Source organism: Leucoraja erinacea, chromosome 18 (assembly GCF_028641065.1).
Source record: "Leucoraja erinacea ecotype New England chromosome 18, Leri_hhj_1, whole genome shotgun sequence".
Classification (NCBI taxonomy): domain Eukaryota; kingdom Metazoa; phylum Chordata; class Chondrichthyes; order Rajiformes; family Rajidae; genus Leucoraja; species Leucoraja erinaceus.
Genome location: NC_073394.1, coordinates 19,442,853 through 19,465,904, shown reverse-complemented (window position 1 = coordinate 19,465,904; position 23,052 = coordinate 19,442,853). Strand labels below are relative to the sequence as shown.

The 23,052-nt window shown below is 42.6% G+C and overlaps 1 protein-coding gene across 1 annotated transcript in view; it reads left to right on the top strand.

The window, feature by feature from the left end:
* The window catches only part of swap70b (switching B cell complex subunit SWAP70b), an 81,862-nt gene that overhangs the window by 47,224 nt on the left and 11,586 nt on the right, over positions 1-23,052 (top strand). The window contains exons 6-9 of the mRNA XM_055649467.1: positions 1,125-1,233; positions 5,398-5,579; positions 15,030-15,137; positions 18,981-19,147. Coding sequence (XP_055505442.1) covers positions 1,125-1,233; positions 5,398-5,579; positions 15,030-15,137; positions 18,981-19,147 — 566 coding nt within the window. The remainder of the gene's footprint in view (positions 1-1,124; positions 1,234-5,397; positions 5,580-15,029; positions 15,138-18,980; positions 19,148-23,052) is intronic.

The window sequence follows — 23,052 nt, the reverse complement described above, 5'->3', positions numbered from 1 at the left end:
GGCATCATCTATGGAGGCAATAGATAGGTGGGCATGGGAAAGGGGGGTACGCCACTCATTGTTCATACCATTGGGATGTAAACTACCCAGGTGGGATATGACGTGCCGTTCCTCCGGTTGCCTTCAGTCGGCCTTACACTGGCAAAGGAGGAGGACCAGGGCAGAAAGGTTAGTATGCAAATGGAAAAGGGAGTTAAAATGGCTGGCAACTGGAAGATCCTGCAGACTTTGATGTACCGAGCACAAGAAACAGTCGGCAAGTCTGCGATTGATGAGGTTGGAGGAGTGCTTGTGGACCTCTGTGTCACCCGAAAGGGAAGCTGCGACCCCTCGCTCAAGGTGAGGAAGGAAGTAAGGACAGTTGTTGCACCTTCTACAGTTACATGGGAAAGTAACTGGGGAGGAGGCGGTTTGGGTGGGAAGGGATGTGAAACAAGGCGTTGTGAAGGGAGTTGTCTCCACGGAAGGCAGTTGTGGTTGGGGGTGGGAAGATGAGGCTGGTGATGGTGTTAGATTGAAGGTAGCGGAAGTGTTGGAGAATGATGTGCTGGATGCGGAGGCTGGTGGGTTGAAAGGCAAGGAGAGGGGAAATTCTATCCTTGTATCGTCTTGGAGAAGGGGGGTTGTGAGCAGTAATGCGGGGCACAGAGGAAATGCAGGTGAGGGGTCCATCCACAGCAGCAATGACGGTAAACATGTTTACTAAAGAAAGAAGACATTTCAGATATCCTAGGAAAGCCTCATGATGGGTGGAGATGCGGTGGAGATGGAATATTTCACGTAGGATATGGTCTCCTTACAAGACGGGGGCTGAGAGGAGGTATAGTTGAGTTAGTTGTGGGAGTCAATGGGTTTATAGTAGACTTTTCATTGTGCCTTTGATGTCTGGTAACTATGTATTGGTTTAATCATGTTGGGGTGATTATTCCACGGAAGGACACATTTATAACAGGTTTATGTAGAACAATTCTTTATGGGTCACTGTGGAAAACTGACATTTATGACGGAGGAATGGGCTTGTGTATAATTCTCAGGAATTTAACCTTTATGTAACCCAGGGTTGACATCATGATTAATTTGAAAAACAGCTACTGAAATTATACTTGTATTTATTTATTTTTCAGTCTCTACCAGACAAGGATGGGAAGAAATGTCTCTTGCTGATAAAATGCTCTGAAAGGAGTTTTGAGATTAGTGCATCTGACAAAAAAAAGAAACAAGAATGGATCCAAGGTAAGATCCAACATTGATGTCAAATCCCTACCTCTTGTGGTTGTCAGATTCACAGAAATCTTTAATTGTAAATCTCGTAATTTATAGTCCAAACCTCTTCTGCATCAAAATCCTAACCTACTTCCGTTACACTCACACAATATTCAACTCTGCTGAGGAAGCATTTTCAATGCTGACGTATCGCAAATATTCCAGTCTAGGTTTCTGGTAACCTATGTCCTTCCTTCCTGTTCTCGGTGGCTTCTCTTGATTTGGCTGCCTGCAGGCTACGTGCTAATTTAGTTGCTCTCTTTATTCTGCAGCTCCTTGCTTGACCACTATTGACTGCCTTTCGTTTCCAAAAATAATCTGGCACTTTTTATTCTCTGAGAGTGAGATGATATTTGCAGGTGCATCCAGGGACTAGAATGTAGCTTCTTTAAACCTCTCAACATGCACATGGCGACGTTGAAGAATAAACAGAAGCATAAGAGGGATGGCAGAAGAAAGGATAAGTAGATGCTGAAATCAAAATGAACTTTATATCAAGCCGGAAACAGGAATGAAAAAAATGATTGGGCCATAATACCCACTGGAGCAGAGCCACAGGGACAATGTCAACAGTGGTGCCCCAAGGAAAGATGAGCATTCACATCTTAAAAAGCTAGCACAGTTTGACTGGAAAATGCAAATTAAATGTAAAATTTGGTGACTCGGTGGCACAGCGGTAGGGTTGCTGCCTTACGGCGCCAGGGACCTGACTACGGGTGTTGTCTGTACAGAGTTTGTATTTTCTCCCCGTGACCTGCATGGGTTTTCTCCAGTTTCCTCCCATATTCCAAATACTTTCAGGTTTGTAGGCTAATTGGCTTGGTAAAATAGTAAATTGTCCCTCGTGTGCGTTGGATAGTGTTGGTGTGCGGGGATCGCTGGTTAGCACGGACTGGGTGGACCGAAGGGCCTGGTTCTGCACTGTCTCTCGAAAATAAACTAAAATGATCACCGCTCAACATGAAATGTGCAGAAACAAAGGTTTGCAGTTGCAACAAAATATTATGAGAAACTGCATCTACTAAAAACATTTAAGGAGAGCAGCACATCGGGAGGGAAACTATTCTGGTGGTTTCTCATATTTGGAAAATAATATTATAGTTGTCTCTTTTTTAATTTTTTTTTGCGACAAGAAATTGCTGTCCATTAGACACTATTAGAGGCAGTTACGAATGAGGTTTGAATACAGTGGATATTTTGACATTTATTGTGTAGGATGCAAAAATTAGATATTCCAAATGGAGATATTTTATCCGACGATCCAAATTCTTTTCATGAAGAAAGGTCCTTGAAAACGGATAGAGGTGATCCGGTTTGAGAAAGGGGATTTTTCATAAAAGGAGGGTTAGCATGGTTAATAATGTATGTGTGCAGACTCTTGTATCGTTGTCTTGCTAAACTTAATAACAGCGTGCAGGCAGCAGTAGATTGTCGCTCCCTTCAGTTTCACCCCACCTACACCCCTCTGATCCTGATGGTCCAAATTCAAATCCCTCTCCAGCTCCCGCTCATTGCAAGGCGCGGGGGCTTTGTACTGTCAGTTGATCATTGCCAGTCACCGAATTTCAGGACCAAAAAGAAAGCACGGAGATCTTAATGCCCTGTTCCAACTCCAGAAGACACGCTCCCCGACCATGAAAAAACGTCTTGTTCCGCATCAGATTTACTAGTGATGGGAAGCGGATCTCATGAGGAAATTGTGCTGTTTGATCCTACTATTCCATCAGTCAGGAACCCTGAAGTTTCCAGTCCAACCTGCCCCATCCATGGTCGATTTAATTGAAATGTCTTAAGTTAAAAAAAGTCTGAAGTGGCCTAGTTATTTCATCCCACCTACACCCCTCTGTTATATCATTACCATGACCACCATGATTAAATTGAGAACCGAATAACATTGGATGGACAACCTGGCATGGACAGCAATTTAAGCATCATAAAGTGGTCCAGTCCACCTTGAAGAGCTGTCCCACAGACTAGGTAAACCACAGCTTGACATTGTTGGTCTCACAGACCCCCATCATACAGCAACTAGTGAAACACGTAGGGGCAGAAGCTAATTCTGCGCAGAAACTGCCACTTGTCGCCGACCCCATCGGGGAGCGGATTCAGTTGAGGGGGAGGGGGGTATTGTGCTGTTTGATCGCCCCCTGCCATGGACAGGGAGACAAGCGGCAGTCAGTTGTTTCATCAAACATTGCACTCCCAAACTCACATTAACTCCTGGATAACCAAACTCGCGATGATAGTCTACCACTGTGGTATCAAAGTCTACGCTAAAAAAAATTCCATTCCCAAGACCGACAAATTCTGAATTACGAAAAGTGTCTGGTCCCAAGGCTTTCGGATAAAAGGTTGTGCACCTGTAGTAGGAATTGACTTCAGTTGATCATTTTGAATTTGTGAAAAAAGAACCGGTCTTAATGACACTGACCATGAAAAATCCATCAGATTTACTGATGGATCTCATGAGGAATATGTCTTATTGATTTATCCAGACCTGCCCCATGGTTTTTTAAATGTCTTCTGACATTCTGATATCATACCATGATGATTAAATTGTGGCTCCGAGTATTAGCATGTATGTTTAATATTTAGGTAGACACCTAAAATGCTGGAGAATGAACTACCATTGGATGGACAACCGGGCATGGACAGCATTTTAAGCATAACAGTAACTCAGCAGGCCAGGCAGCATCTTTGGAGAGAAGGAATGGTACAAGGGGTGTTGACGTTTCGAGTTCTTGAGACCCATTCTTCAGACAATGATGATCAGGGGTTTCTACATTCTGATACTACATAGTGGCTCCGAGTATTAGCATGTATGTTTAATATTTAGGTAGACACAAAATGCTGGAGTAACTCAGCAGGCCAGGCAGCATCTTTGGAGAGAAGGAATGGGTGACGTTTCGAGTTGAGACCCTTCTTCAGACTAATGTCAGGGGAATGGGCGGGACTGAGATGGAATGTAGTCAGAGACAGTAAGACTGGTGGGAGAACTGGGAAGATGGAGGGGATGGAGAGAGGGATTGCAAGGGCTATTTGAAGTTAGAGAAGTCAATGTTCATACCCCCTCCCCAGGTACTTTCCCCTGTAACCGCAGGAGATGCAACACCTGTCCCTTTAACCCCCCCTCGCCCCCCCAACCTCTGCTCCGTCCAAGGATCCCAACTGTCTTTTCAGGTGAGGCAGAGGTTCCCCTGTACCTACAACCTCATCTACTGTATCCACTGTTACAGGTGTCAACTCCTGTATATCGGCGAGACCAAGCCCAGGCTCGGCGATCGTTTCGCTGAACACCTCCGCCTAAACCTACCTGATCTCCCGTTTGCTCAGCACTTTAACTCCCCCTCCCATTCCCAATCTGACCTTTCTGTCCTGGGCCTCCTCCATTGTCAGAGTGAGGCCCAAATTGGAGGAACATCACCTCCTATTTCAATTGGGTAGTTTACACCCCAGCGGTATGAACATTGTCTTCTCTAACTTCAAATAGCACTTGCTTTCCCCCTCCCTCCATCCCCTCCCCCTTCCCAGTTCTTCCACCAGTCTAACTGTCTCTGACTACATTCTATCTCTGGCCTGCCCACTCCCCTAACATCAGTCTGAAGAAGGGTCTCGATCCGAAACGTTACCCATTCCTTCTCTCCAGAGATGCTACCTGTCCCGCTGAGTTGCTCCAGCATTTTGTGTCTACCTTCGATTTAAACCAGCATCTGCAGTTCTTTTCTACACATGTTTAATTTTTAGTTTAGTTTCAAGATACAGCAAGGAAACAGGCCCTTCGGCCCACTGAGTCCACAATGACCAGCGATTCCTGCACATTAACACTATCCTACACACACTAGGGACAATTTAAATTGATGTCAAGACAATTAATTTTCAAACCGGTACGTCTTTGGAGTGTGGGAGGAAGAAAACCTACGATAATCACGGGGACTCTGTACAGACAGCACCCGCAGTCAGGATCGAACCCGGGTCTCTGGCGCTGTAAGGCAGCAACTCTACTGCTGCGTCACCGTGCCACCCTGTATGCTCGAGCATCATTAACGGGAAAAAATGCCTTGTCAGCTGTGGCTTTGGTTCTTTGTCACCCCTGCCAAATATAGGCTTGTGTTCACTTTTTAATGTTGTGATTAGCTATTCAAACAGCCGTCAACCTACTAAAGGACGAAAGGCTTCCTCCGCACATGGAAGGTCGTCAGAAACGGCGGGAACTACGGCAGAAACAACAAGCGGAGCAGGAAGAGATAACACGGAGAATGAAGGAGCTGCAGTTGGCAAATGAAGATAAACAACAAGAGTTGGAAAAAATGCGTAAGGTAAGAGTAACTTGATCTGAGCCAGTGTTGGATAAATGTGTAACCGTAGAAGAGGTAAAGCTCTTTGTTGACAATAGGCCATTGCTTATTCTCTGCGGAAAAATTCTTAAGTCCTGCTCCACAGTTTACAAAAGGGACATTGTTGATCAACCTCGCTGCTGCAACGCACATTCACGTATAATGAGCTGCACCAATGGAATGTATTTAACTAACTTTTCAGATACAGGAATCTTCCTTCACGGAAGCTCCATTTTAATGACTTTTATGCAGTTAATTGCTCTTTTTTCCCCATAAGCCAAATCCTTCTTTTGAAATAGCTGGAGATTCTGTAAGTCACTTTCAAACGTGGATATGCTGCTTGACTTGGTCTTAACATTAGCTTTAACACTTGAAACGTTCAATTCCGACAGCAGGTGTTTTCAAATTTATTTCTTCCCATCTTGAATGGTCCTCAGGATTGGAATTCTTCAGACACGAGGAATTGCAGATGTTGGTTTACAAAAAAAAAGTCAGTGTTGGAGTAACTCAGCTGGGTCAGGCAGTATCTCTGGAGAACATGGGTAGGTGATGTTCCCCCTGCTGCTACAGGAGATATCGCACCTGTCCCTATACCTCCTTCCTCTTGTTCATCCAGGGACCCCAGCAGTACTTCCAAGTGAGAAAGAGCTTCACATGCACCTCCTCTAGCCTCATCTACTGCATTCGGTGCTCCTGATGTGGCGTTCTTTACTTCGAGAGACCAAGTCTAAGCTAGGTGACCGTTTCACCGAACACGTGCTCGGTCCGCTGGATCTACCAGTTACTAACCATTTTAACTCTCCTTCCCATTCCCTTACCAACCTTTCTAGCCTGGGCCTCCTCCACTGCCAGTGTGAGGCAGAAGGAGGAACAGCATTTCATATTATGCTTGGGGGAGGAACAGGCATCTTATATTTTGTTTTGGCAGCTTACAACCTAGCGGTATGAATGTTGATTTCTCTAATGTCAAGTTACCATTGCATTCCCCTCCCCTCCCCCCTCCTCTCCTCCATCTTACTGGTTCGACTGTTCTCATCCTTGTATCCCTTCATTATCACCTTTTCCCCAAGCAACAATGTGCCATTATGGGCTCCAACAGTTCCCTCCCCTGTACGTTAGGTCTGAAGAAGTGTCCCCACCCTAAATGTCACCCATTTTATTTCCTCCAGAATTGCTGCCTGACCCATTGAGTTACACCAGCACTTTGTGTCTATCTTTGGTATATACCAGCTTCTGCAGTTCCTTTCTTCACAGTATGAACATTGAATTCTCCAATTTTAGGTAATTAACAACAATCCTTTCCCCTTCCCCCATTCCCTTTCACATATATCTCTTCCTCTGACCCCATTTTGTGCCTCTTTTCTCCTTATCCCTTTATCTCACTGCCTTTTGGCTCTGTCCTATCTCTGGCCTTTGTCCATCCTCTGCCAGTCTAAACCTCCCCCACCTGTATCCACCTGCCACTTGCCAGGCTTTATATCACCCGTACCTCTCTTCCAGCTTTCTTCCCTCTACTACAACCACTCTGAAGTGGGATCCCACCCTGAAACATCACCTATCCACGTTCCCCAGAGATGCGGTCTGACCCGCTGAGTTACACAAAACACTTTGTATCTTTTAGTTTTAGAGATATCATGCCCACCGAGTCCGCAACGACCAGCGTTCCCCGCACATTAACACTATCCTAAACACATACAAGGGAATCCCACCTCTCACACCGCCCCCTCCCCTCACCACCTCGGCCCACAATACCCCGGCCCACACCGCTTCACCTGACACTTACTATCCCAGCTGCCCATGCCACTCCTGGTTCACACCACCTCCCCTGCCAGTTGCAAGCCCAATTGCCCAAACCACCCCCAGCCCACACTGCCTCCCCTGGTGCTCACAGCCCCAGCTGCCCGCACCATCTCTCTTTGTGCTCATTGATTACCACTCTTCTGTTGCTCTGGTGATAACGTGAAGTAACTGAAGATAAATATTTTTTTTAAGGGAAAGTGGACAGGAAATGCTTAATTAGTCCTCGAGTTTCCTTTTTGGACTTCCTGATGAGATGTAATTGAAGGCCACTGCTTGTCTTATAAATCATTTGTAAATTAATTGTCTTTCTGGCTTTCTAATCTGTTCACTCACAATCACCTGCATTCCTGCCCAGAGCTGAATGGGGATTTTATAAATGATGATATAAAACCGAAAACGCTAGGAATTCCCAGCTGGTCAGGCAGCTTATTTGCTCATTCTAATGCAAGCTCATTAACCTGAAATAATAAATCTGTTTTTACTCTTTCCATGTTGCCTGACCTGCTGAGTACCTTCAACCTTTTCTGTTTTTCTTTTGTGTTTCAAAAGACGCATTTTACAGCTTTTTTATAAATTGTGATCACAGCTATTTCGAACCTTCGGATGAACCATCTCTTGATGTGGAAACAACAACCAGAAGATCCAAACATAGTCTGTTTCTGGGTGATTCTATTTAGATGCCTGACTATCTTGTGTGAGAAACCACTTTACAAGAAGTAACAATTGTGTGCGTTATATACTAGTGCTTTCAAATATTCACTCGTCTTTTTCAGCTTTTTGTTACATTTCATTACATTTATCAATTCTATTTTAGGACAAGGTTCAGAAGCTTGAACTTGAACTGAAGTCAGTGATAAGATGTCTGATCACATTCTTTTGGAATGCAGTTCTCCTTGTATTTTTGTTCTCCATAAACAAACAATAGAAATCTTTAGTTTGTACCTCTTTTGTAAAGGAATTATTTTGAAATCACATGCTACAGATTATAGTTTTTTTTTAATGTTCATAAGTTATAACAGAGAACAAGGCCATTTGTGCCATCATGTCTGCTCTGTCATTCAATCATGGCTGATCTAACTTCCCTTCTCAACCCCATTCTCCTGCCTTCTCCCCATAACCCCTGACACCCTTACTAATCAAGAATCTATCCATCTTTGTCGTAAAAGTTTCCATTGATTTGGCCTCCACAACCATCAGTGGCAATGAATTCCACAGATTCACTGCCCTGTGACTAAAGTATTTCCTCCTCATCTCCTTTCTGAAGGTATGTCCTTTTATTCTGATGCTATGGCCTCTGGTGCTAGACTCTCCCACTAGTCCCACTGTGTTTTATTCTCACACAGCACCATACTTGCACCCTGTTACTTCTTTATGACACTGATTCTCCATTCTGCTCCCCTTGTATATTTGTCCCTTTGTCATTCTCTCTATCTGACCCACCTGCTTTCTGAATATTCCTGATTTGAAGTTATCAACATGAGATATTAATCTTACTGATTCAATGATAATATTCTGAGGCAAATAAAATTTCCAATACTCACCTCAAGCCTATGAATGTGATATTGCAAAAAATGCTGGAAATTTGAGAAGCAGCTCACAATGTCTTGTTGATATCACAAATAAAAGTGTGCTAGAATTACTTAGATCAAGTAGCATCAAAGGGCAAATGGAAACTTGAATGAATGTTACCGGTGGATGAAGCATTACTATACATGTGCTCATGACTTTTGTAAAATTATTTGATTATAGTGGCTTTAGATTTTCAGCTTGCATTAATTTAATGGGGGCAAATAAATGATTTGCTGCTACTCGGTGATGTGAAAGAATACATTGCAAACTAGTAATTGTTGGCAAGATGAAGGCAGTCATTTTAATTGCTTCCTTGAGCATTAAATATTACGTACTCATATTTGTATCTTTACTGATATATTACACAAATTACCATGGTTATTCAAAATACTGCGCAGCAATCTGAAATTGCAGTGATATGCTTACTATAATCCAGGGTATCTAATGTATCTTAAATAAGTTGGCGATTTTGAAGACCTACTTGCATTTAAGCAAATGCAAAATTCTCTGAAGATTCCTGGAATGCTGCACAAAATCTCCAGTGAGTAGCTGAAGCATACAGTGCGGGATTGGCTCGGTTTCATTTTCCAGTCTTTGCCACGTTCTCATTTTTTCTTCTAATTTTCTTTCTCCTCGCGTCATAAATTTTAAATTAAATTTACCACCTGAAATGTTTCAAATCTTATCTTTTGATAAGAGGGCCAAGGACCAGTCAAGAGCTTGAAGGCCACGTCGTTCAAGTAAAACCTCCGTACGTTGGCTCGGACTTTTAAGGCATTCTTCAACATAAAGTTCAGCAAAATCACAGTTTGGTCTAAATTCTTTGAGTTAGGTGATAGTAAAGCAGCTGCAATTGTAATTCTTCCTGAGATCCATGATTCAAAGACAGAAGGGTCATGTTCCTAAGCCAAAGGAGCAGAATTAGGCCATTCGGCCCATCTACTCCACCATTCAATCATGGCCGTTCTAACTTTCCCTCTTACCCCCATTCTCCTGCCTTCTCCCCATAACCTTTGACACCCTAACAAATCATGTATCTGCCAATCTCCGCTATAAAAATACCCAAAGACTTGGCCTTCACTGCCATCAGTGGCAATGAATTCCATAAGGTTTTCATTTACAATTTACTATCCATTAGCTTTGGAGAGGAATGTATTTATGGACATCCAATACAATCAGAATCCAATTTGATTATGATTGTTTACTGTGCTGAGTGCAAGAGCTTGCCAATGTCTGGACGAAACTTTAAAAATGCCCATTTTCATGGTGCTCAAGGACTGTTGCTGAAGATGAACCTTATTTATTTGGGATTCCACTATGTGGTTCAGCTACTGAAGTCGCTGACTCACAGCAATAAAGTACAAGGTACAAAGGACATTTATTATCACATACACCAATTGGTGTAGTGAAATTTAACTTGCCATGCAGCACACAAATAAAGATAAGACGCAACATTAAAGAATTTAACAATAAACATAAAAAACATCCCCCCACAATGCTTCCCACTGTGTCCACAGTCCACATCCCCTTGTCCACCCATAGTCGGGCCTATTGAGGCTTCCGCAGTCGGCGCTACGGTGGCCCGATGTTTCAGGCCCTACTCGCCGGTTGCTCAGGAGAATCCTCTCAGTGGCTTTGGACACCTGGAACGGCCGCACCCGTACTGGAGACCGCGGCTTCCAAAGCCGACAGGCCGTGCTGGATGGTGCTCCAACACTGGCGATCTCGCCGAGAGATCCCAGGCTCCCGATGTTAAAGTCAGCGCCGCCGCCCGTGGCTGGCCGCTCCACAGTCCCGCAGCTCCGCGATGTTCACCTGCGGTCTCAGCATACCTCAACCTCAACAGAAGCTTGGGTTCAAATCTTGCCCCTCTGTGAAGTGTGCGTGTTTTCTCTTTGACTGCATGGGTTCCTCTGGAGCTCTGGTTTAAGATGTGCAGGTTGGTAGGTGTGCAGTGACTGGCAGAACCTGGAAGAGTTGATGAGTGTGCGGAGAATAAAAAATTAGATTAACATAGGATTAATCAAATTGGTGGTTGACGTGGACCTTGTGGGCCAAAGGGCTTGTTTCTGTATTGTCCCACATTCTACATTCATCAACAGTGGCTTCAAAGAGTGCTGTAGATTGTCTGAGGAGCTTTTTAAGGCATTTTCAGTAAATTGATGCTATTTATTTAGAATAGATTAGAACATTATTTGAACATAGAATAGTAGTGAAGGAACAGGCCCGTCAGCCCACTATGTCTATGTTGAACACGGTGACAAATTAATTCCTCTGCTTGCAGGTGATCCTAATACCTCTATTCCCTGCATATCCCTATGCCTATCTAAAAGCCTCTTAAAACACTATAATATCTGCATCCACAACAGTCCTGGCAGCGTGTTTCAGTCACTCACACTCTTTGTTTAAAACACAACTTGCCCATTTCTGTTTTAAATGTTCCCCCTCTTAACTTAAACTGCACCCTCTTGGATTTGACATTTCCATACTGGAAAAAAGATTCTCACTGTTTACCTTATGTATGCCTCTCATAATTTTATACATTTCTATTGGGTCCCCCCTCAGCACCTGATGCTCCGGAGGAACAATTCAAAGGTGTCCAATCTTTCCTTATAGCTAATACCCTTTAATCCAGGCAACATCCTGGTAAAACTCTTCTGCACCCACTGCTAAGTCTCCACTTTGTTCCTGTAATGGGTTGTCAAGAACTGGGCGCAATACTCCTAATGCGGCCTAACCATTCTAACCAATATAAAGGTGCAACATGACTTCTGGACTCTTCTGCTCAATCGATGAAGGCAAACGTACACCCGATCAATGAAGGCAAACATACAGCATATGCATTCTTTACCACTCTGTCTATATGTGTTGCAGCTTTAATGGAGCTATGAAATTACCCCATGATTCCTCTGTACATCAATGCCGTTTGGGTCCTTCCATCAACTGTACACTTTCCCCTTACAACTGTCCCTCAGAAGTGAAACCCTCACACTTCTTCGTATTAAACATAACCTGCCATTTCCCTGCCCATTTGTGTAGTTGATCTTCATTCTGTTGTATCATTTGACTGCCTTCTTCGCCGTCTGCAATTCCACCAATTTTTCTGTCATTTGCACATTACTGACCAACCAATCTGGTTAGTTATTTCAGTTTATTGTCACAAGTACCGAGTAAAAAGCTTTTTTGTTGCTTGCTATCCAGTCAGCGAAAATATGATACATGACTACAATCAAGCCATCCACAGTGTACAGTTAAAGGGAATAGCATTTAGTGCAGGATAAAGTTCAGTAAAGTCTGATTAAAGATTATTCGAGGGTCTCCAATGAGGTAGATGTGTTAATCCAAGTAATTTAAAAAAGAAAATCTGATAATTTACTACCTGTAAGCCTGGAGAGAAATAATATGCAAGATATTTGCATGGGAAAGACATCGTCCAAACCCACATAGAGAATGGTGGGTATATGGAATGCACTGCGGGAGAAAGTAATTGAGGGAGGTACAATTACATCATTTAAAAGACATTTGGATGGGTACATGGATAAGAAAGAGGGATATAGGCCAAACGCGGGCAGATGGGGCATCTTGGTCAGTACAGTTAAGTTGGGCCGAGGGCCTATTTCAGAATGGGAGAAAGGTCCCGACCTGAGACATCACCTATCCATGTTCTCCAGAGATGATGCTTGACCCGCTGAGTTACTCCAACATTTGCTTTCTATTTGTAAACCAGCAACTGCACTTCCTTGTGTCTCCGTGACTCTGATCCCCATGGCCCCATGGAATGCCATTTGTCACAGGCCTCCAACCAGAAATGCACCCTTCTGCACTACCATCTATTGATAAGTCAGTTCTGAATCTAAGCTATCATGTATTAATGGATCTAATACATCTTAACCTTCTGGATCAGCCTACCATGAGAGATAATGTCAAATGCTGTTCTGTGAGAAGATTGCAGGTAACATCAACAACTTGGTGTGATGTGATTCACCAACCACCAGTTTCACTTCTGTGAAAACTAAAAGGGTAGGACAGCTGTGTATGTGCATTTCTGTACCTGTTAGAAATGATATGTAGCCAATAGTGAAGACAAGCTGAGGATAGCAAATGACAGAAGATACAAAGCCATGGTGAAGTGCTTTAAGTGCTGTTTCCCCTTCTCCATCTCAACCTGTAAGTTCTCTCCTATATTAATGATATTGCTTTGCAAGGAAAGCATTGTATGGCAATTCACAATACTTAATGTTTGAGCTACATGACCATTTCCTATGTGTTTGCTGGAGAGTAATAATCTGAAGAATATTTGCACAGGAAAGACATTGTTGAAATTGTGTAAATACCGCCATTACTATCATACCAAATAATATACCAAATACTACTCATAAGGCCTTCCATGTTCTGATGCAGGGTCGTGACCCATAATGGTGACAATACCTTTGCATCCGCAGATGCTGCTGACTGCTGATTTCCTCCAGCAGTATGTTTCTAGGCCTTTCTAAAAGTTCTGTTTAAATTTTATGGGATTATCAGTAAGTAATATCGATAATATCTGAGCTCCCTTCAATTGGGAATTTACATCTTTGAAAATTGATTTCATGCCACATTAGAATGTATTGGTGCTGTGAGAGAGATATCTGATGTTTAAATTGGCTTCGTTTTCCCATCAGCTCTTGCGTTCATTCACCAATTTCAAATACTAGCTTTTCTTTGTGCCGTTCCGTTAATGATCCTGGTACCTTTCATGAATGTGATTTTAAAAATCTTCTGCAATTGTAATCTGATTTGATTCTTTCAGTGAGCTTACCATTTATTGGATCACAGCATGAACTAAGTAACTACTTGAAATTGGTTTATTGTCACGAATGTGGTGAAGGAAAGCTTGCAGTTCAACTTTGCATAATGTACCTCCAAAAACGGAAATCTATTTGATTACTTATTATCTGCATTTCTTTTATAGCACTGTTTTGAGCAGCACACTATTTAAAGATCAGACCAGCTTACAATAAAAACTGCAGCTTTACACAGCTGTGATGTTGTTGAATGGAGAAAAATAATTAATTTCTATTGAAGTTAAAGAAGTGATTCATGACTTGTTGATGCCACAGGTTGATGGAATATGGATTATATCCGGGGTAGGGAGGAACTGCAGATGCTAGTTTAAACTGAAGATAGACATAAAAAGCTGGAGTAACTCAGCGGGTCAGGCAGCATCTCTGAATAAAAATAGTAGGTGATGATTCGGGTCAAGACTCTTCTTCAGATCCGAAACGTCACCTATTCCTTTCCTCCAGAGATAGTGCCTGACCCACTGAGTTACTCCTAGTTTTTGTGTCTGTCTATGGATTATATCCTTATGGTTTCCTTACACAATACAGAGCAGAGCAAGTACTGAATAAAAAGACCTTCTGAAGTTTCATCTCTGGACCCAAGTGCATGAAATGGATTGTGTAGGAAGGAACTGCAGATGCTGGTTTAAACCAAATATAGACCCAACATGCTGGAGTAACTCGGCAGGACAGGCAGCATGTCTGGAGAGAAGAAATGGGTGATGTTTCGGGTCGAGACCCTTCTTCAGACCCGAAACGTCACCTATTCCTTCTTTCCAGTGATGCTGCCTGTCCCACTGAGTTCCTCCAGCATATTGTGTTTATCTTCTGCATGAAATAGATTGTTCTGCCAACTCTGTATTGAGGGCATTTTAGTTTTCAAACTACTGTCACAAACTGATATATTGCTAAATCAATCTCCCTTCTGACCTCTGAGGTAGATGCATGAACAGTAGCATTTTATAGAAAATTTGAGAATCTGTGGGTTTTTGCATGTTCCTGTCCCAATATTTTTATTCATGAGTGAATGGCTGGATGAAAATTTATTTTCAACTCAAATTGCTCCTGAATTGAGAGGTAATGAGACAGGATCAGTAACTAGTAATGCATTTTACAAAAATGGGACCACTGGTATGGCCTGAACTTGTTGAACTTGAATGCTAAACTAACCCCTCAAAATCCACCCAACATCTCAATATGGATTCATTCAAATATGGCTTTTGTTTGCTTTTTATTTATGAAGGAACTAGAAGAGGCTGCAGAACAAGCTTCACTTGAGGAGCAGAAGCGTCTGCAAACTCAAATGCAATTGCAAGATCGATTTAGGCAGGAACTTGAACGAGAAAAAAATGTAAGTGCTATACACTTAACAATTTGGTTTTTGTGCAATGTATTTACTTGTTAGTTTTGATATTGATCATGGTCTGTTTATTTGTCATTCAGTAACCACCAATTGCTACCCTGATTGTAAAATGTTTTTAATATTTGAATTTGAGGAACAGTATCTGATACAGGATTTGTGGTTTAATTTACAAAGGTCAATCATTAAAATCTTATCGTTTATTTGCACGTGGTCTTTCAAATCAGAACAAATATAGGAAATTACTTGAAACCCAGTGCTGGCTTTATATTACAGAACATTCAATAACGGGCTGATAATTCTTCCCCTGTGTGTTACTCTCCACACACAGTGTACAAGTTCATGCACTCTGATTAAACAAACCTATTATAGTCTACAGAAGCTTCATTAAAATAAAGAAGATGGGATTTGCATAACTAAATGCAGAGCACCAAAGCACTGCATTGTTCAACAATTAGGTTTCTTGGTTTACTATGGATTTAGTGTAAAGCTTTTCGCCTCATTTCACTCCATATCTTCTGGATGACATATACAAGGACATGTCCACGTCAGTCCAGGCAAGATTCAAGGCCAGGATTCCCAAGGTAGATTATTATAAACTCACAGTGGTGCTCTGGCCAGGTGCACATCTATGTATGAAGCATATTTATCTTTTGTCCATGGAGATAATTTTAAATCCATAAATAAACTCTTTGTTTAAACAGACCTCTTTAAAACAGATCATAGCCAGTGCAGGTAGTGAAGAAAGCAAATGACATGTTGGCCTTTATAACAAGAGGAATCGAATATAGGAACAAAGAGGTCCTTCTGCAGTTGTACAGAGCCCTAGTGAGACCACACCTGAAGTATTGTGTGCAGTTTGAGGAAGGACATTCTTGCTATTGAGGGAGTGCTGCGTAGGTTTACAATGTTAATTCCCAGGATGGCGGGACTGTCATATGCTGAGAGAATGGAGCAGCTGGGCTTGTACACTCTGGAGTTTAGAAGGATGAGAGGGAATCTCATTGAAACATGTAAGATTGTTAAGGGCTTGGACACGCTAGAGGCAGGAAACATGTTCCCGATGTTGGGGGGAGTCCAGAACCAGGGGCCACAGTTTAAGAATAAGGAGTAAGCCATTTAAAACGGAGACGAGGAAACACTTTTTCTCACAGAGAGTGTTGAGTCTGTGGAATTCTCTGGTGCTCTGGATGCTTTCGAGAGAGAGCTAGATAGGGCTCTTAAAAATAGCGGTCAGGAGATATGGGGAAAAGGCAGGAAAGGGGTACTGATTGGTGATGATCAGCCATGATCACATTGAATGGCGGTGCTGGCTCGAAGGGCCGAATGGCCTAATCCTGCACCTATTGTCTATTGACCTGCCGACGTCAACCCTGGCTTGCAAGGTGCACCAACGAGCTCTTCTTCACCCAGTTATTGTGGCTCACGAGTAACCCCTCGGGACAGCGCATTCTTCAGGTTGTCAATTTGTTCACCTTGGAAGATGTCAGCGTCTCCAAAGGAGTTTGAGGAGGCAGTGGAGAGGGAGAGGGAAGGGTTAGTGTGGGGATGGGGGGTTATGAGTGGGCAAATGGAAAGCCTGAAAGGAAGAAGCTAGTGAAAGGTGAGGGAGACCCACAGTGACTGTCGGTGGCAGCAACCTGAAGAAAGAGCTGCCAAACAGGGGGCAGAACATGAGCCGCAACAGCAGCTGCTTCAACAGTGGCAGCTGGTGGAGAAGGGCTGGCTGGTGCTGACCAGAGGCATCAGAGCCTAGTTTTAAGGTGAAACGACACAAAGTGCTGGAGTAACTCAGCCGATTGAATCAGTCTGAGGAAGGATCTCAATGTCACCCATCCATGTTCTCCAGAGATGCTGCCTGACCCGCTGAGTTACTCCAGCACTTTGTGTACTTTTGTGTATTAGCCATCATCTGCAGTTATTTGTTTCAACTACATACGATGAGAATACGTTACTCTCCAATAACGAACACCCCACTATCCTCCCCCCTTATGGTCTGTTATAACAAGGGTTTACCGTGTGGATTTAATATTATCTCCAAGGACAAATTATGAAAATGTTTTATGCACAGGTGTGCACCTGAAAAGAAGAACTAACCATAACCTTGCTGATATTTGAAAGCACTTCCCTTATGTAAGACAGTTATTTAAATTTTGCAAAGGTTTGCGTGTTATTGATAGCAAAAAATATTTCCAATACAAGTCGCTTCCTAGATTGAGCGAGTTCAATTGTGGTGAGTTAAGGACTTGTCCCACATTCACGACTTCTGCCGAGTTTGCCCTTGACTCATTCTCACAGCATGGTCATCACGAGGTCGTAGGTAAGTCGTAGGTAGGTCGTGATGCTAGTCGTAGGTACTCGTGGCCATCAAGTAGGTCGGAGCGTTTTTCTAGCCTGATGAAAAATGTCCACGAGTAAAAAAGGTCGTGAAAGTGGGACAGGGCCTTTACAGGAGTGTTGAAATGCTTGGTCACAGGAGGCTCCTGCAGTGTGAAGAGTGACTGAATTGCCATTGACATTTAAGTGATTTTTAATAAATCTACTTTTACAGTGCTAATCTGGCATTTGAACCTCACTATTTTTATTGCCTTGAATAGAGTTCTTTAAATGTGGGTATGAGTGAATAGGTTTAACTTAGTTCTTGGGGATATTAGAGGAATCGAGGGGCATGGAAGTAAAACAGAAAATGAGCCATGAACTTGAATGGAATGATGGAGTGAGTTTGAGGGGGTCAAATGTCCAACAATTACTCGCATTGCGTGCAAGAGATCAAATTGTACCATTGTTAGCTCATGTTTATTCTTTAAACAATTAAATTCACACCAGTTATGTTCCAAAAAGTGCTTGACAATTCTACGGGACTCTTGTGGGTTTTTAAAACGGTTCCTCCAATTCTGTAGAACCAAATTGTGTTCTATACAGGGCCAATCTGGAGTGGTATGACATCACTTTGTTTTAATTGCTTCTCTATGGAATCACTCCAGGGCTCAAGAAGTGAGTTATTGTGCAACCTTTGAATCATCATTAATTGAGGATTGCATCGTAAAATCTTACAAACAACATCCACTGTTATAACATCCACTATAAAGTCCTTTCACACAACATTTTGGTTTAAGCAATTACTCAGTTTAATTGAGTACTGTCTAGCTCCTTTCAAGGAACAAAGGAAATGCTAATTTTTGTGCAACATTTCTCTTCCATTGGTATTCCTGCTAAAGATGCTGACTCGTGTTTGATTGTGAATTTTACAATATCACACAATGAGTCATTGTTGATGATTGAACATAAATGGGATAATAAAATTCCACGTATTCCTGTACAAAGTCTTTTAAACTATGTACCCAAACAACTGTTTTAACCATCAGCAATAAGAAGCAACATACATGCTCATTATCGCAACTGGTAATTACTGGACAATTCACAATTTTCCACTTACAGCATATGGTCATCAGAATCATGAATATGTAACACAAATATCACCTTTTGCAAAAGCTAGCATGATCCATTCACCAATAGTAGGTTTAGAAATTGTTACGCTCTACGTGAATTAATATCAATGCTCATCGTTCTTTTGTTTATCTAAATCCTATAAAACTAAAACTACTTTTCCTATGTAGATATATTTTAAACTTTTGAATATGACATTAGTTGTGCTGAGTAATTGTCAAAATTTTAACCGTGGGCCCTTATGGAGCTCCGATAAATGGATCCTCTGTATACTGATTATGAAGACCTTTTTGCTGTTGATTCAAGGCTTGGTGTTTGTATTAATTATGTAGGGATCTTGTTTGCTCTCCAGGGTAAAGATTATTGACAGGGTATTATTACTTATAGATCAGAGAGCATATGGAAGAGCAAGTGGCTCAAAAGTCTTCTGAACTGGAACAGTACTTGCAACGTGTCCGTGAGTTGGAGGACATGTATAAGAGGCTTGAGGAGGCCCTTGAAGATGAGCGTCAGGCTCGACAGGATGAGGAATCTGTTCGTAAGCTTCAGAGCAGGTAATAAACTATTTGTATTGCAGTGACAATTTTTTTGCAGAAAAGGCATGACTGGGAGGTGAGATTTGGGGATTGTCATGGGGATGTGTATTGGGGTTGGTGGCTATGTGGTAGTTACTGGGATTCTGTGGGGACAGGTTGCATCGTCGGCAGCCCTGATTGGGAGTCCAAAAGGGCCTTTGTCAGATGTTATTGGGAAGAGATTAGAAATTGAAGAGGATCTAATTGTTTTGATCCCCAGGGTTAAAAGCGGTTATGCTGAGAAGACGTCAGGAGATAAGAGCTAAATTGCTAAATTGCACCCAAAAGAGCTAAATTGCACCCAAGTGCAAATTAATTTGAATCAAGCATACATTCGGATATAACAAGTCAATATATATGTTGCAGGACTATCTCTTTTGTTTATTTTAGAGATACAGCGTGGACACGGACCCTTTAGCCCACCGATTCCGCGCCAACCACAATCACCCATGTACGAGTTCTATCCTAGTACACCAGGCACAATTTAGAAAAGCCAATTAACTTACAAACCTGCATGTCTTTGGGATGTGGGAAGAAATTGGAGCATCCGGAGAAAACCTATGCAGTCACAGAAAAATGTACAAACTCCGTACGGACAGCACCCAGTTCAGTTCAGTTTTATTTGTCATATGTAGGTTAACACAGGGTCAACGGTACAATGAAATGTGTTTGACAAGACATCGGGTCACCTCGGCAATGATATTGCAAGGATAAAATGAAGATAAAAAAAAGATAAGATAAAAGTGACAATTGTTAGGTAAAAGACAATAATAAATAAAATAATCAACATATATGATGTGTTTATGAGTTCAGAAGCCTGATGGAACGATGATAAAAACTGTTCTTAAGTCTGGTGGTAGGTGCAGCCATGCTTCTGTATCGCCTGCCTGACGGTAACAAGGACAACAGTCTGCGTGCTGAGTGGTTGTGGTCCTTGATGATGCTGTGTGCCTTCTGCAGGCACCGCCTGTGGAAAATGTCCTGAATAGCTGGGAGACAGTTGCTAGTGATGTGAACCTGGAATCTCTGGCGCTGTAAGGCAGCAACTCTGTCATTGTGCTACCCTTTTTTTCTGAAAAGCTGGAAAATAGCCTGCAATATAACCCCTCAGTAAATACCCTCAATAATTTGTGAGTTAACAGACAACATCAACACCAAATTAAAAGTCTGGGTAATAAGCAAATACCTGTACTGCTGTTGGAAATAGAAATTCCACCAACAACCCCACTTGGATGTTGCAGGGTTACCAACCATTATGCATTTCATACATTATATGTTACACGCCAGGTCCTCTCTTTGATTTTGGCAGCCCCCCCGCCAGGTCCACCCTTTGGCAGCCCCCTGGCTAATTGCAGTGTGGGTCCCCTCCTTGCTCTTGGCCATGCGGTTCTCCTACAGTCTCGACAGTCCAACTTGTTCTCGATGTTTGTGACTGTCCACCTCACTCGCGATGGTCCACCTCACGGGCGGGCCCATTCTCGTTATCGGCGGTGTGGATCCCATCGACATCAGTGGCTTGGGGGTCAAGTTCAGAGTCTGCGTTGGGCGAGCCAGGCATAGGGGCGGATCCTCTGTCATTGGTCCGTGGTGAGCGAGCCGGCCGAATCGTGGTCCATGGCGGGCTGATCCTCCTTTATAAAACATTTGAAAAAAAATGTTTTAACCAAAAATAATTTCATTAATTATTTAAAATAATATTTACAATATGATATAAAATGAAACAAAATCCACCACCATAATACATGTCAAACAAACATACTAAATAAACTATACAACTATATTACAATCCCCATCGATGATGACTTCCACCCCACGAGGTGCCCAACGGTCCCGGAAATCCCTCATGGAGCCCGTGGACAGTGCGTGTACCCTTTCTAAAACTACCCAAGGGCGGATGTAACCCTGGAAAAGAGGCAGGTAGCTGGCCAGGGCAGAGCCCACTTCTGCCTGGCGCCGTGACTTGCGGATGGACAGCTTGGCCCGGCCCAGGAGCAACCCAACTAGGACATTTTCGGCCCTACAGGTTGTCCGAAGATGAGGATGGTGGGTGAGAGGTTCAGCCAGAAGGCAAGGAGCAGCCCCTTTAGGTATTGGAGTGCGTGAGGCTGCAGCGTCACGCGCTCCACATACACGTGGAACACAGATTCTTCCAGCCCGCAAAAGTGAGAGGTGGCTGGCGATTCTGTGAACCACGAGAGAAACAGATTGCAAAGGACTCCTCAGTGCAGTACCCTCCACCACAGGTCCCCAATGTAGAGGGGCAAAATCCCTGTGTAAACAGACCCCACTGGGGGCCCTCTTGCGACCGAAAGGCAACACCGACATTTAGTGATAGCCCCTGTCCCATTTAGGAATCCTGAACGGAAACCTCTAGAGACTTTGCGCCCCACCCAAGGTTTCCGTAAGGTTCCCGGAGGTTTTTGTCAGTCTCCCTACCTGCTTCCACTACCTGCAACCTCCGGCAACCACCTGCAACCTCCGGGAATCGCACAGAAACCTTGGGTGGGGCGCAAAGTCTCCAGAGGTTTCCATTCAGGTTTCCAAAGTGGGACAGGGGCATTAGTGTCTGGAGGGTGGACCAGGGCAAGGAGGCTGATCCTCCTTCGGTCCCCGGTGAGCAAGTCTCTGGTCCGCCGCGGCGAGCCGGGTTTGCTGGTTGGCTTGGCCGCTGCTTGCCGGGGACATTCCCGGCACGCTGCAAATGACAATAAGGATATAGCAAACCTGTTGGGTAATTATGTGCCCAGATTAGGAGAATATAGTTTTATACTTACATATGGAAATCATTAATGTCAAGGATATAAACTCGCCAAAGTTGGCATCAAGAAGGATACAATTTTGGAAGTTGATTGTGTTAAAGCCTCACAGATGCCCAAGATCTGATTTTAAGACTTTTAACTGTAGACAGTGAGGATATTGCAAATAGTTTAGGTGATTTACAAAAACATTTGATATCGATTCAGAAATGAATTGAAAAATCACAAAAGTAAGCTCATTACTTGAGGAAGGTAAGAAAGGAATAAGGAAATTATACACTAGGAAAATTGAGGGTAGATGGAGGTCATAAAATTTTGAACTTCTTAGAAAGAACCAGTATTGATTTGTGAAGAGTAGGTCACATCTTATATAAGAAATTTGAAAATAATTTTCTAAAGTTCGATATATTGGAATGTCTGTGTGGATATTGGAAGGCCCTTGATAATTTTTTACATTAAAGATTGTTATCCCAAATTAATGATGATGTGATTATTTGCTCATGGTTGCTATAACATTATTAATAAAATAGAGATTAAGGATAAAGTGTAGTTTGCTTGAATTAGAAGAAAGTGAAAACGGTGTCTTGCAAAATTTGTGTTCACTTTTTTAAATTAATAGCTTAAATATCATGTGAAGAGAGCCGCATTTCCAAGTTTTTGAAGATCAGTAGCACAAGAATTACCTAAGATAACGTATATGACAGAGAAATATTGACATGTCAAGTTAGTTGGCAAATGCATAGTAGATACATTTCAGCGTACTTGAACAGGTAGATTTGAGTGATTATTAAAGTTAAAGGTTGGGAAATATATATTGTCCAAAAATTGTCGCAACTGTCGCCACAAATTTTTCACCATGAAAATTTTGCGGCAGTCGCCCAAAATATCGCCTAAGTGGGATAGGCCCTTAAGTATCTTAGTAAGGCAGGGATGAAATTTTACTGTGGGGAGATTAACCTGAATTCTATTAAATGGCAGAGCAGCATTCTGGCCCCAATTGGCCAATTCCTGTTCCTAACTTGTATCACACAAGAGGATATGAAAAAAAAGATACAGATCATCCAACAAAAAAAATGCACGTGTTACTGAAAATAAAGGAAGAGACTTGCATTTTTATGTAGCATCTTA